The sequence below is a fragment of the Miscanthus floridulus genome, unplaced genomic scaffold (genome assembly GCF_019320115.1).
Source record: "Miscanthus floridulus cultivar M001 unplaced genomic scaffold, ASM1932011v1 os_1979_2, whole genome shotgun sequence".
NCBI lineage: Eukaryota > Viridiplantae > Streptophyta > Magnoliopsida > Poales > Poaceae > Miscanthus > Miscanthus floridulus.
The window spans coordinates 23,201-37,226 of record NW_027098027.1 but is presented as its reverse complement, the minus strand read 5'-3'; the positions used below and the strand labels follow the sequence as shown (position 1 = coordinate 37,226).

General features: G+C 43.7%; 2 protein-coding genes across 2 annotated transcripts; one reads left to right on the top strand and one right to left on the bottom strand.

The window, feature by feature from the left end:
- Positions 1 to 1,275: 1,275 nt before the first annotated feature.
- LOC136534488 (uncharacterized) lies at positions 1,276 to 2,239 on the top strand. The gene is made up of 2 exons (XM_066526912.1): positions 1,276 to 1,566; positions 1,730 to 2,239. The coding sequence occupies exons 1-2, from the start codon at positions 1,485 to 1,487 to the stop codon at positions 1,915 to 1,917; spliced, it is 270 nt and encodes an 89-aa protein (XP_066383009.1). The 5' UTR covers positions 1,276 to 1,484; the 3' UTR covers positions 1,918 to 2,239.
- Positions 2,240 to 6,955: 4,716 nt separating this feature from the next.
- On the bottom strand, positions 6,956 to 8,687 carry LOC136534487 (uncharacterized). Its single transcript, XM_066526911.1, has 2 exons — positions 8,519 to 8,687; positions 6,956 to 8,423 (listed from the first exon to the last, which is right to left on the bottom strand). The coding sequence occupies exon 2, from the start codon at positions 8,378 to 8,380 to the stop codon at positions 7,457 to 7,459; it is 924 nt and encodes a 307-aa protein (XP_066383008.1). The 5' UTR covers positions 8,381 to 8,423; positions 8,519 to 8,687; the 3' UTR covers positions 6,956 to 7,456.
- Between the last annotated feature and the right edge of the window lie 5,339 nt (positions 8,688 to 14,026).

Sequence of the window (14,026 nt, the reverse complement as noted above, 5' to 3'; positions counted from 1 at the left end):
ATCAGAGTATTTCGTGTGTGTGTGTCTATACACACACACACACACACACACTCAATTGCGATGTATTCTATATATTGAGCCAAAATAGAGATAAGTACGTTGTCGCCTTTTCTCTCATCCTATATCATCCACCCCCTCATACCTTCTTTGTTGACCAGACTGAAAGGTGAAAATCTGATTGCTTTTTTTTTAAAAAAACTTTAAACTACTCCATATGTCTTTTTAAGTATCACTATGATATTCGCACTGATCACACTTTATTAAATTTGATTACGTTTGCAAATATATTAGCGATATTTGTATCTTCAAATAAATTTATTATAAAAATACATTCAACAGTCTATCTGATGATACTAATTATGTATCATAATATTAATATTTTTTGTACATATTTGTTTAAAGTTGAGTATATTTAGAACGATAGTTAAAAAGGGACGAAGGGAGTATGCACTGTGCCAGTTTGAGAAAACGGTGGCCTCTGGATGATGAATTTCGGAGCGATTTCATGATTGTCACGGCATGTCTTTTATCCCTGATAGCACCATTAATATATCACTAAAATGCGCTTGTCCACGACAAATTTATGGATTTTGTAAAATTGCAGTGTCATGTGAACTGCGATGAGGTACAGTAATCCTTTACTCTTCTAGTCAATCCAAATATCATTTCGCTTCCCCTGCGTCTGCCTCTTTTCGGTCGAGATCAAATATCTACGCTTGCTCTTAACTACTTTTGTTGTCGTATATGAATGGCACCGGTTCGCTCGCCAGATCGTTGAATCTGATTCACTCCACCACCGGAAAAAGGCTGCGCTGTAAACATCAGAACGTGATCGTATCACACCTCTCACGCCGCCCGTTCCACGGCCTCACTCCACCTCCGGCGCTCGGCCTGCAAGCGTACGAAAGAAAAGGCAAAATTGAGAACCAAAACCAAGGCCTCGGCTCTCATTTTTCCGAGTTTCCGCGGAGCAGGTACCAGCTCACGCGCGCCCCAGCCGTGGGATCGCTCACGCGGCGGCATCCCGCTAGGCGCCAGGATCCCGAGGGAACCCGCGCGAGCCGGGGACAGCGACACCTGGGGCGCGCGCGGCCGCGGACAGCGACCAACCCGTGCTGCTCGCGCGTCCAAATCGGACTACAGCGCCGCGCCGACTCCCCCGGATCGAAAAGCCCCCGGATCGCACGCGCATCTCCCTTGCCCCCCTCCCTCCCCCGCGCCGCTACCGCCTCGCCTATAAAAGGTGCCGGCCCTGACCAGCCTCGCCTCAGCAGGAAGCAGCTGCCGGGAGTAGTGGTTTCTTCTCCCCATTCAGGGCTTCTCGATCTGTGGCGCGGATCGCGGAGGCGGAGAGTGATTTGGGGATTATATTGCCCAGGGAGAGAGTGAGAGCTGCAAGGACACACCGAGAGGAGAGGCAAGGATCGACGAGAGGAGATCATCCAGCCGCCGGCAAGAAATTAATCAGCAGGAGATCGAGGAAGATGTGCATGGACCAACCTGCCGTGCCGGTGAAGAGGGTCTGGCTCGGCATCGCCGCGCGCCTCGGCCTCCGGCGAAAGACCGGTACGTTTGCTAGCTGCCTCGCTCTCATCTGCTCCCTCCCTCTCAGTCGTCGACCGTCGTCGCCAAGTGGCGGCGTCGCTGCTGTTTTGTATCGTAAAACTTCGATCGACCCTCAGATCGTTTCTCAATTCTCATCGACTTACGGATGGGTTGATGAATGCAGGGCTGAGGAAACTGAGGAAGGAGGTGCTGACGTGCGAGTACCACGACGTGCACGTCATGTGGCAGATGCTGAGGGCGACGGACGGGCCGGTCCCGCTGGCGGAGAAGGAGGCCGCCGCGGCCGCCGCCGGCGCCAGGAAGAGGAGGAACGCGTGGCGGCGGTTCATCTACTACTGCTGCGCGTTCTGAGCGACGCATACCCATCAGCCTGATGAACGAACGGTGGCGTCCTTTCTGCTGATGATTCTAGCTCCTAAAAGATCGAAGGTCGCCAGCTTTAGGAATTCGTGACCAAAGTCTCGAACGTGATCGGGGTCGGGGTCGTCAGGAGACAGCGAGCTTCCATGGATAGGAGCTCGTTCGAGACATGAGCCTGCCCCCCGGCGAAGATTGAGATACGATCGTTCCGGCGAGAGAGTACATAGGAAGAGTTTGGAGTAAGTGCAGAGAGAGAGAGAGAGTTGATCCAGATGTACAAAAATAACTTCAAATCAAAGAAGGCTTTTGTTTTGATTTGTGTCAGTGCAAATGAAATCCTCTTCAAAAAAGATACCACTCACCCTAGCAAGTGATTTTCCCCCTCCATCTTCTTCGTCGTAGTTCTACGTACGTACTTGATTAGTTCGTTGCCTTTGTTAATTACTCCTAAATAGATCGTTGACGAGACGAGGTACAGGTGTATCAGCTAGAGTACAATTGGAACCATTGGAGTGAGCGTGTGAAGACGAGGATAGCACGTACGTAGTCACCCTGGTCTTTCTGCAAGAAAACAAAAGATATGTGGAGTAGTGGAGCTGGTGTTGGTGATCACTAATTCAGTACCACCCTTCTGTTCTCTACAGCTGACGTACTCAAGCGGTCAAGCAGATTCAGGCTCAACCAGCGCATAACATCCTGGTGTTTCTTACTTCCAAGCGATGGCTAGCTCAAGTTGAGCTTGACGTACGCTGTTTTGCGGCAAATCCGTGTAGCTCGAGACTGTCTGGCTGGACCCAACGGAGGTGTTGTGCACAGCACACACGTTAGATATGAAAGGAACATTTGTGTGAACATTTTACAAACACGGTTTTTTTAATGTGAACTGAGTCAAGAGTGTTTGGACTGGACCCAGATAATAACTACTTTCCACACGAGACTGACTGAAAAGTTTCTTCTAAGTTCGAAACAAACTTTATGGGAATAATATTAGCAGCGATGTACAGTACGTCTGAACTCTGTAGTCTGTAGTACATTTTCACTGGATACCTATTGCAGAAATACTAATACTACCCCTCGTATAATAAAAATACGTCAAAGCTCTTGCCGCCTTTCTAAAAAAGAAATACTATACTACGTCCCAATTTAGTCAGTAGAAAGAAAAGAAAGGAGAGACAAAAATTCTTAAAGCATCATTTTACTAATAATATGGAGAATGATTTGGGGTGAAAATGTTGTTTTCCATGAATAGAGAAAACATAAGATGGTCAAAAGGACCAACATTTTAGTATAGTAATAGCCTAATAAGCCTGTGCTCATATCACATTCACTAGAAAAACATAGATGGGGGAACAACAAAGAACCTCATGCAATATTTGTTGATATTTCTTTTTTTCCGGAAGTAAATTAAATATCTCATTCTGCACATTTAAAACTTGCCCTTTAATAGAGTTGCTGGTTGCTGCAAAGTTAGCAATCATCTTATAAAGTGTGAAACTATAAACGACAAGTTATTTGGTTGCCCGGGCCCCACCTGTTCGAATCATAAGTTCAAAATTATCATTTGTCTATATTTATCTGATTTTTTTCGACGAAAGAAGAATTATATTAGATAATAGCTAGGTACATCAACACGTTACAAGCATTCTAGATTACACAAATATTCAGAAACTGATTTTCATCTAAATTATATCCACGCTGTGAATAACTCCATATCTCAAAACCAAATCTTTACAACGTTTTGCAGTATGGATGACCGCACAGGCAAATATTGGGCAAAAGGCCTGAGAACAGATGCCCAACGAACAACGGCCAACATTCATGTAGGCGAAGTTGAGAAACTTCTTCTTTCCGGTGTCTTCCTTCTTCTTCTTTCTGCCACCAAAGAATAAGGAGTCATTCATCGTGGCCAGATCTAACTACAATAAAACGGAGAAGAGATCGGAGAAAATTATTCCATGGCGGTAACACCATCTCCGCCTTGATGTCGCAGTCCGAAAATAAAAGTCTCCATGTCGTCATACCGGTGAGGATGCTGAAATCGTAGTTGTCGCCCTCATCTTCAATAGGGTCGTCATGAAGAAAACGATTCCACCTTGCCCTCTCAGCGTCGTCGGAGAGAAGGCGAAGGAGGAGAAGATAAATTGCCAAAACCAAAAAAACATGGCATTGAGAGACACTAACTCTAAGCACTCAACACGAAGATCTATCTATCTGATTCCGGCTTCGTAGAAACCCAGAATATCAGTATTTTTTTAAGCACAACTGAAACCACCGTATTTGTTTAAGCCTTTTCGATTTTGGGCGGCACCTTTTGCAGTTCAATTCATTGCTAATCAGAGCCATACAATACTACTATATTCTATTCCAATTCTGACCACCTAACGGATCGGAATCGATATAACTCGAGATGTGGGGTACATGAGAAAACAGAAGGAAACTGAACCAATGCCCAGAAATGGCACGAGTAATTTTCACTGGATATAAATCAACAAGGTTACCTCGTACACAATAAGCTTGTTATTTTGTTATTTCATAATTACTTTTTTTAATTTACTCAATTGGGAACAGGTGAATCCTCCGAACTGGCTGGCAAAGACTCAACCGGAGATGTTTTTGTTGACAATCCATTCCAGAAATTTCACATTTTGACTGCTTGTTTGACAAAAGATTTAATCAATATGGATAGGTTGATGAGTGATGACATCCACTTGCTAAGCAACAGGTGAAGAATTTTTATTGCACCTTGCACTAGATCTGGAGAACTTCTTAAAAAATAGATCTGGAGGAACTGACTGGTAATACTAGAAAATTGTAATGCAGGTAATATCCTCTCAAAGGAGAGAGGGGGGAGGCAACATTTCTCAACTTCACATGACTCCTGAGTTCTGAGACAGCAGAAACTTGGAGGTCCAGTCAACATTTCACAGCCAGTGCGAGCTGCTCGTCAACCAAACCAAGTCTGAAGTAACAAACCCAAGCTTCCAATAAGGAATTAAGGATGTTCTCCACCTGGTTTGCATCCAAACCTGTCATCCTGTTCCTGGCCATCCTGGGTGCAGCATATCTATACGGAAACTTCATCAAAGAGCTGGTAAAAAAAAAATCTGCGGGAATATTAAATCATCGATTTAGAGAAATACAGGGGAAGTTCAAAAAAGATCTTATACTTCAACAGAAGAGGATATCATGAACTTAAGACATTACTATTCTATTTTCTCCCTTGTGCGATGTGGGGGGGGTGGGGGGGGGGGGACCTTTTGTCCCGAATAATAAGGTTTGGAATCGTCTTTTGTACTTTATATGTGCGAGACAATGAAGTCTGACATTGGCTTCGTAGAAATCCAGTTTCAGTGTTTTCTTAAGCCTGAGCAAGCTCACACAGTTCGACATAACTGAGACCACCATATCCCTTTGCGATATTGAGGGGGCACCTTTTGCAGCATAATCCATTGTTAATCACTAATATTATATCCTGTTCTAATTCTGCTCCTATCAGAAAACAGAATCAACCCAAGCCAATGCCCATAAATTGCATGAACAATATTCACTCATATAATTTTAAAACTTTCCATGTACATAGTAATCTAGCTATTTCATAACTTTCTTAGTTTACTCACTTGGGAACAATGAAATATCATAAGCTATGCTTAAGCAGCACTAACCAGAAATCCTGCACTCCATGACAGTGAGTTTGTGACTCCAGAACCCTGTAAATTGGCAGAACAGACAGAAGTTTGTGACTCCAGAGCCCTGTAAATTGGCAGAACAGACAAAAATGGAGATATTCTTTTGATGAGAATCCATTCCAGAAAAGGAGTGCTAGTTTGACATCACAGATTTGATCAACATGAATCAGCAGATGGCATTCACAAATTCAGCAACCAGTGAATAAGTTTGATTGCACCTTGCTGAATCTCCATCGCTGTCCATGGGCATGAGATGCAAACCACGAACCACTAACCTGCAAGACAACTGCAAAAGTACGAGATCTCGAGATAATGGCCAGTATACTAAACATCAGAGTTCAGGTAATTTCCTCTCAAAGAAAAGGGAAAAAAGGACAGTATTTCTCAACCACATACGGTTCTTAGATCTGAGACAGCAGGGACTTGGGGATTTCACATGCAGTGTAACTGTGTAAACTGCTTGTGAACCAAACCTAATTTGAGCTGGTGATTCCAGCTAGCTTCAATAAGGATATTATGCACCTGGTTGCATTCAGCCCAGTCATCCTGGCTAGTGGCTACCAAGGTTCCTAGTGGGCATCATAGATATATGGAAACGCCAAAGAATAAGAAAACTGATAAATAAACATCAATTGCAAGAAAAATACATCATCAAATTAGAGTATATAAGTATATAACCACATCTGACATGCTAAGAACATAGCAAAAAGTTCAACAAAGGCACCATGCTTCTCAACAAAAGAGGATAGTCAGAACTCGAGCTTACCATTCTAAGAGGGTAAAATCATTTTTTTACAGCCACTATATGTCTATACCACTTCCAGTAAGATAATAAAAAGAAACATATGCTCAGGAAAAGAAAAATTTTATAAGGATGTACAGAAACTAAGCATAAGTTTTGTGTCAAAAACTCAAAATACAACCCAAATTACTCAACTGAGACATTTGTTCCCAAAACAACTGATGCAATCTTTGAATGGTACCAGGTGCTGAAAAATTCACAAAGAAGAATACCTACTCCAAGGAAACATTAAAAAATGTTACCAAATAAACATTTGAATAACTGTTCCACAGTTCACGGATGCTAGAACAAGGTGCATAGTGTATTCAAGCAAACAAATTCCAAAACAGAATATGAAATTCTTCTATGCTAGAATAAAAGAAACTACAGTATTAGGAGAGTGAAATCAACAGTCCAGAGAACCATGGAATTGATTCGTTTAGAAAGGTACATATCATAATTCCTGGCAACTGTAGCTCAGTTGGATGAGTGCATGTTTAGAACATTTACATTCCAGTCATAGGAGAGAATTTGAAGACATTGAGCAAAAAAAGCATATATATTTCTTCAACAGGGTTAAACTTTTATCTTAATTGCAAGCGGTCGTTGCCATAATCTGAATACAATGTACAGGAGCAATGAGCCATTGAAGGCATCATTTATGATCATTGCGAAAAATGATTCCATTTAAGTCTGTAATAAGGGGAGAATGCTCTATTACAACATCACAACAAATCTCTAATACTATCAGAACATGTTTTTTGTGCCAAGAGCTGAGGATATGTTTGTCGATGAGTTACTCAGCTTGACCTGGACATCAGCCAACCCTATTGATTCTTCAATTTATTATCAACGGGCTATATGTTCCCAAGAAAGAATTTATGCTACACTGTCCGTTGCATCTCCCTTTGTTCACCTGTTGGGCCTTGGTATTTCTTGCTTGTGAGTACTGCAATACTCAGATTTTGTAGCCCTGTTGTTGGTCTGCCGCTTCATTTCCTTCAATGACAGCAAACAGCATCCCCTTTAGAGAAGTTCATCAGCTATAACAGGCTACTATGTATCACTCTCCTCCAAATGACATTGACTGTATCTTCTCGATTTGTGTGGGCCAATTCGGACCAAGCAAACGTGGATCAGATTGCACAGCAACTGCAAAATCTTGCAACGTTGTACAGTGACCCTGATTTGGTTGTTGCAACGAATTCATTCTACCAGCAAACCTTTCATTGACTTTGCTAATTCTTCTACTGCTGGCTCTTACCCTCGACAAATCCACGCACGGTTTAATCAACCTTCGCAACAACTCATCTAATCCACGATTCAAAGCATCGACGGCTTGCACCGTCACTCCAGTGCCGTTGCTGTGCAGCCGCCGCTGCAAACCCTCGCACAGAGAACTCGTATCCAGCAAATGTCCAGAATCATAGCATGACGCCACTGGATCATCCAACCTCCTCCTTACCCTCATACCACTGCCGCCAGCGACTTTAATCCCCAATGGCGTTGTTATCGGGCTCCGGCTCTGAACGCACGGAGCAGGCCTGACCTGCTCCACCTCCTCCCCATCTTCCACAGACACCACCTTCCCGACCGGCGCCCCCCGCTCCCTCGCCAGCTGACCATCACCCGAATCAAGCACTGCCCCCACATTCCCCACCACCGGCAGCACGACGCCGACGCACTGCCCACTCGGGGCGGTGGTGGTGCCCGACTGCCCCGTCACCGCCTGCCGGCTGGGCGGAGGCACCCCCGACAGAGCATTGCCTATGATCCCCCTAATGAGCGCGTTGTGCAGCGCGATGTTCTCCTTGCCGATGGTGGAGACGCAGAGCCTGTCGAACTCCACCTTGGTGAGCTTCAGATTCAGCAGCCTGGTGAGGTGCGCGAAGTACTTGGCCGCCCGCTCCCGGCCCAGCCGCTTCACCAGGCGCTGCTTCAGCTCGGCAACGTCGGCGCGCGCCATCTTGCGGCAGGTCGCCATCATCCGCTCCCGGAATGCGGCTCCCGCGGTCCCCTCGGTCGCAACCCTAACGATGCAAGCCCGGATGCTCAGATCTAACCGAACCAGCACGGCCCCGAACAAATTGGGGCAGAATGGAGCGCAAGGAGGAGCAGAACTTACTTGGAATCCTCGATTCGGCAGGGAATTCGTCGCTAGGGTTCCGCCGTAGCTGCGCGATCGGGGGACGGGGGACGGGGAGGGGAACGAAGTCAGCAAAGGAGGGAGGACCGGGTGTACGACGGGTCGTGGGCGACGCGAAGGGTGGTTGGCGGGGAAGAGTGTCATTGGGCGCGGGTGTATGGGGCGCGGTGCAGGGAGGGGAGCCTGGGCCGTGTCTTGTTGGTGGCTGTTTGGGCCGAGAGAGGAAATGGCGGTGGTCAACGGCACGTGCGGGTTTCGGGTGTGAGTGTGACAGCTGAGAGCTGACGCCGCCGGTCTGCGCCTCTGCGGCGAAACCTTGCGGTGCAGCAGTCTCGTTGGTGTAGTGGTGTGCTGGGCAACCTGCTGGTGTAGTACGATATCACGACTTCACGAGGCACTCCCTTTTACTCGTCTGATTGGTTCGAGAGGAAGGGGAACTTGCCTTGGATGATGGCCTACGCCAGGTGTTATGTCCAATCCTATAATTTCCTGACATAATACTATTGCGTGTCTAGTTTTTTTTTTACTGGAATTGTATACTACCTAGTTTTGATTTAGAATACATTTCCTCGGTCCTAAAAAAATATGTAATTCTATATTTCAAACCATGTCTAAAAAAGAATGTAACTATGTAGACCTGGAGATGCTACTTCATTCTCAAGTATAAGATATTTTAGTTGTTATATATATAACTTTTACTATGCACTTAGATGTGTACTATATCTCCAAGTATAGTAAAAATAATATATCTATAAAACCCAAAAACATCTTATAACTTGAAACGAATAGAGTAGTATATTAGGTGCAATAATTGGAATGCTTTTACTGATACAGGGCGAGTGTGCATAGAAATTTACTAGGAACGCATGCGTCACTTTTCCTCTCACCTAATTATACCTCGGGAAACTAGAATCGTATAGTTTTTAGGATAAAAAGGAGTGTAAGGAACTAAGGACAATTGGCTTTGAATTTGGAACAATTTTTAGGTGTCGTGGACAGCAGCCTTCATTGTGTGTCCCCAATCAGGGCCAAAATGTTCTCATCTTCTCGACGGGATGAGAAATATTAGAGCAAGACTGGAGCCTATCTAGATGAGCTAAGGCTATTTACTAGATAGGCTTAAAATTAGCTAAGGTTAGCTAATTAGTTGGAGTTGAATACTTGGCTAAAAAATAGCCTACCTATTAGCCCTCTCGTTTGGATGCACTAGAACTAATTTTAACTATTTTTTAGCTAGTTACTCTCTCTGTTCCAAATTATAAGTCATTTTGACTTTTTTGGTAGATCTATTTTGCTATGCATCTAGATATAATATTATGTCTAGATACATAACAAAAATAGATGAACCAAAAAAGCCAAAGTGACTTATAATTTAGAACGGAGGGAGTTGTAATTAGCTCTGGTATCAAAACAAAGCCCTAAGAGCAACTCCAAGAGAGATGCTATTCCTAATATGGAGTTTGGTTTAGCCTTTTTGCAACATAAAATGGCCTACAACATATATTGTCTTTGAGATTATAAAATACCCAGCCATGTATCCCGGCTTTCTCGGTGGGTAAATAAAGCTAGTTGGCCCCGCTTGCCATCACGCTCACTAGCGGCGAGTCCCGTGCGCTGATTGGCTAGGAGCCCATGATGAGCCTAGGTTTCGTGCATGTCCAAATGGGCCTCGGTGTCGTGCAAGAGATCAATCTGATGACGTGACGATTTCAAATATAGAGAAACACAAATTTTAGATAGGCTGTTGTAGTACTCTATTGTTTTGATGAGTTTTCTATTTTAGATAATGGCTAAATCACCGGATTTGACATCTATCTTTACATTGACTCTTGGAGTTGCTATAACTCAGCCAGTAGGAATGTTGATGTATACTGGAAAACGTGCTCCATATATATTGATCTATATAAGTTAAGACTGTAATTTTCACAGCACAAAACACAATGTCATGTTTAGCCCCTGGCCCCATCGCTATCTCTCTTTTTCCCAAAGATCAGCATATCGCTTCGAGGTATTGCTTTTGTAGTCTATCAACCATTATCGTATGTGCTCTGTCTTCTTTCTAGTGGAAGCCAGTGCTACGAGGTCATCGACTCCTCGACAAACCAAACCGAGGTTATGCTCAATAGAACGAGCTAGTTGCTAGTTTAAAGACAACTTTTCTAATAGTACTAACTTTTAACATATAGCTCATAATATAAATAGTACGTTATACATAACATCCTTATATAATCTTGAAATATGTGTATAAGACTAGCTCCTATCAAGAACTAGCTTCTGTCTTAGCTTCTATTAAAATATAAAACAATCGGCCTATTCGTTTGGTCGTAAACGATCGTAAATTTTTAGCCAGAACAGTATTTTTCTCTCACACCAAACCAGTCAGCAATAATAATCCACGATCGTATACGATCGTTTCAGCCCCAGCCGAACAGGCTAAATATACTTTAAGTTAGCTCGTAAATTATCATGAAGCTGTCCTGACAGCCGTAGAATTCTATCTCACTGCCTCTTTGTTTCATATGACATCCAAGCCTACATGTCTGTCTCTGTGGGGGGTTGCAGTGCATGTGTCGAGTCCGTCTTTATACGAACTTGCAAAATGAGTGAAGCTACTTTTTCAAAGAACCAACGAACTCGCAAAGTAGTTTCTGGACTCCAGATGTGACGCTGTAGTAGTTTTTCCCATTCACAAGAGTGGTGACGGTAGTTTTTTTTATTATGAATGCGAGTGTGTGACGGTAGTTGTTTTTTTTTAAGACACTACGTCAGATTCTTACTGTAGGAACGGGGATATTTTTACTATAGGGGTGGCTGGGGTTGGGGGTGCCCCTACAATGGGCGTCCTCGGGCCCCAGCAGACCAGCCACCCTTACAGATAGCACTGTAGGGGCGGCTGGTAACCTGAGCCGCCCCTACAGTTGGAGCTGATCTATAGGGGTGGCTCAATCACCAGCCGCCCCTGCAGTGTCCATTTGTAGGGGTGGCTGCCATCAGCCGCCCCTGCTGTTCGACTGTAGGGGCGGCTGAATCACCAGCCGCCCCTACTGATGACGCACGAATAAATAGCAGCCACCCTTTCTTCCACCTCGGGACACACTCTTCTAAAAAAAGGTTGGGAGGCCTTAGTCTTCTCCTAAAATTTGCTCTACTAAGGAGGAGATTTTGATCTCAAATCCTTTGGTGGAGAAGCTCTAAAAGGTAAGGAAATGCTTCTCCAACTCTTTATTTGAAGTTTAATTCGTTGGTTAGTGAGTAATTTGATTTTTGGTTTTCTCTCTCTTTCATAGAGCTTGAGCTAGTTGTGAGTGAAATTGGACCCTAACTTTTACTATACTAGGGTAAATTAGGTAGAGAAGTAAGATTGCACCTTTTGTTAGTACATCTTTGTTGATTTTAGTGTAGTATTGGTGAGGTTTAGTGCATGTGTCATGAAACCCTATATCTAGATCTAGGATTTTGTTTTTTTTTCAATTTTTTCTTTATGTGACTAGGGTTTGCATGTAGGTGAATGTGTAAGATTTTAATTGTTGCTAATGTGTAAAATATCCTCTACCATAGCTACTAATTATCATTTAATATTTATTTTGATTCCTTTCTATAATGTATGTTTTTAATTAGTTATGGAAAAATAGGCCATTAATTAATTATCCTCTACCATGAAATTGGAATGGAGTTTGCATGAAAGGTAGTGGATGAAATATTAAATATTGCTAATTGTTTTCTTTGAAATTGTTTATTTGAATCAATTAATTTATATTTTAAAATATTTATGCATTAATAGTCAATTAATTAACTATCCTCTTCTACCATGGCGCGTGTCTCAGGTATATACAATTATTCTTGAGTAATATTCTTTCTTTGGTTGTTTTGTTTCTATAAGATGGACTATAGGAACTCTTGGATGTATGGTTCGTTAAGACACGATGCTCTTTTCCGTGATGAGGTGGACAAATTCATCAAAGCCGCAGAGAAGCATGCAGCGATGTTGAAAGAGAATAGTGACATGATTATTTGTCCCTGCAAAGATTGCAAGAACCTTATTGCATTTTGAGATGTGAGTACCATCAAAGAACATCTAATTAGGAGAGGATTTATTCCGGACTACATAGTGTGGATTCATCATGGTGAAACAGTGGTTGTTGATGATAGCGACGATGATCTAGCTGATGAAGCTGAAACCCAAGCATACTTGTCCCGATTCACAGACGATCTTGAGCAACAAATGGATCGTGACTATGGCAATCAACAAGGTGGTGGCTTTGGCAATCAATAAGGTGGTGGCTTTGGCAATGAACAAAGTGGTGATGATGCTGGTGGTGCCAGCAATGATGGCGAAGCACGTGAGGGGGATGCAGATGATAGTGACAACTTGGACGAAATGCTTGGGGCCTTTGGACCAGAAATATTAGAAAAGAGCAAGAGAGGTCTAGAAAATCTTAAGAGGGTGACAAAAGCATCGAAGAAGACTGTGTATGATGCTGAGAAGGGTTGTCCGACATACTTCACACTGCTACATTTTGTGCTTGAGCTACTCATCCTGAAGGCTAAGTACGGCTGGTCGGACTACAGTTTTGATGATCTGTTGTGCCTCATGTCATGGTTGCTCCCACGGCCGAACACAGTTCTCGCCAACACATACCAAGCGAAGAAGGTTATAAGTCCACTCACATTGAAGGTTGAAAAAATCCATGCATGCCCCAACCACTGTATCCTTTTTCGGCGTGGCACATCGTTTAAGACTTTAGATAGATGTCCTAGGTGTGGGGCTAGTCGGTATAAGAATAATGACCTTCAAAGTGGGGTGGAAGCCTCCACAGGAAAGAGGAAGAAGGGTGGGAAGAAGGTGGTGCAAGAATCTCAACCCCCAGAGGAAACTCCATTAGGCAACGATGCAAATAAGAGAAGAATTCCTGCCCTAGTTATGTGGTACTTGCCAGTGACCGATCGCTTGAGGCGTATGTTCCTAAACCCTAAGGAAGCCACACTGATGACATGGTGGGATGATGAGCGCAAGGTGGATGATGATATGATCGCACACCCAGCCGATTGTAGCCAGTGGCAAGCGTTCGATGCCAAGTACAAAGCAGAATTCAGTGATGACCCACGGCATGTATGGTTTGGTTTAAGCACCGATGGAATGAATCCCTTCAATGAGAGGATGATCAACCACAGCACATGGCCAGTCATCTTGACCATGTACAACCTCCCAACGTATTTGTGTCCGAAGAGGAAGTACCTTCTCCTCGCCATTCTTATCTCCGTCCCCAAACAACCAGGCATTGATATAGACATGTTCTTGGAGCCTCTAATGCAAGAAATGGAGAGGCTATGGAGGTATGGGGAGCCGATGTACGATGCGTTCCGGCGGGAGGACTTCATATGTAAAGCAATAATATTTGTTACTACCAATGATTACCCCGCACTGTTTGCTCTGTCTGGACAGTTCAAAGGCAAGACTGGATGCTTAGTCTGTTTGGATGGTACTAA

Bases quoted from the DNA above. Each gene is read 5' to 3' on its own strand.
- LOC136534488 (XM_066526912.1), top strand. From the start codon at position 1,485: ATGTGCATGGACCAACCTGCCGTGCCGGTGAAGAGGGTCTGGCTCGGC. The intron at 1,567-1,729 runs GTACGTTTGCTA...TGATGAATGCAG, and splicing joins CGGCCTCCGGCGAAAGACCG to GGCTGAGGAAACTGAGGAAG.
- LOC136534487 (XM_066526911.1), bottom strand. From the start codon at position 8,380: ATGATGGCGACCTGCCGCAAGATGGCGCGCGCCGACGTTGCCGAGCTG.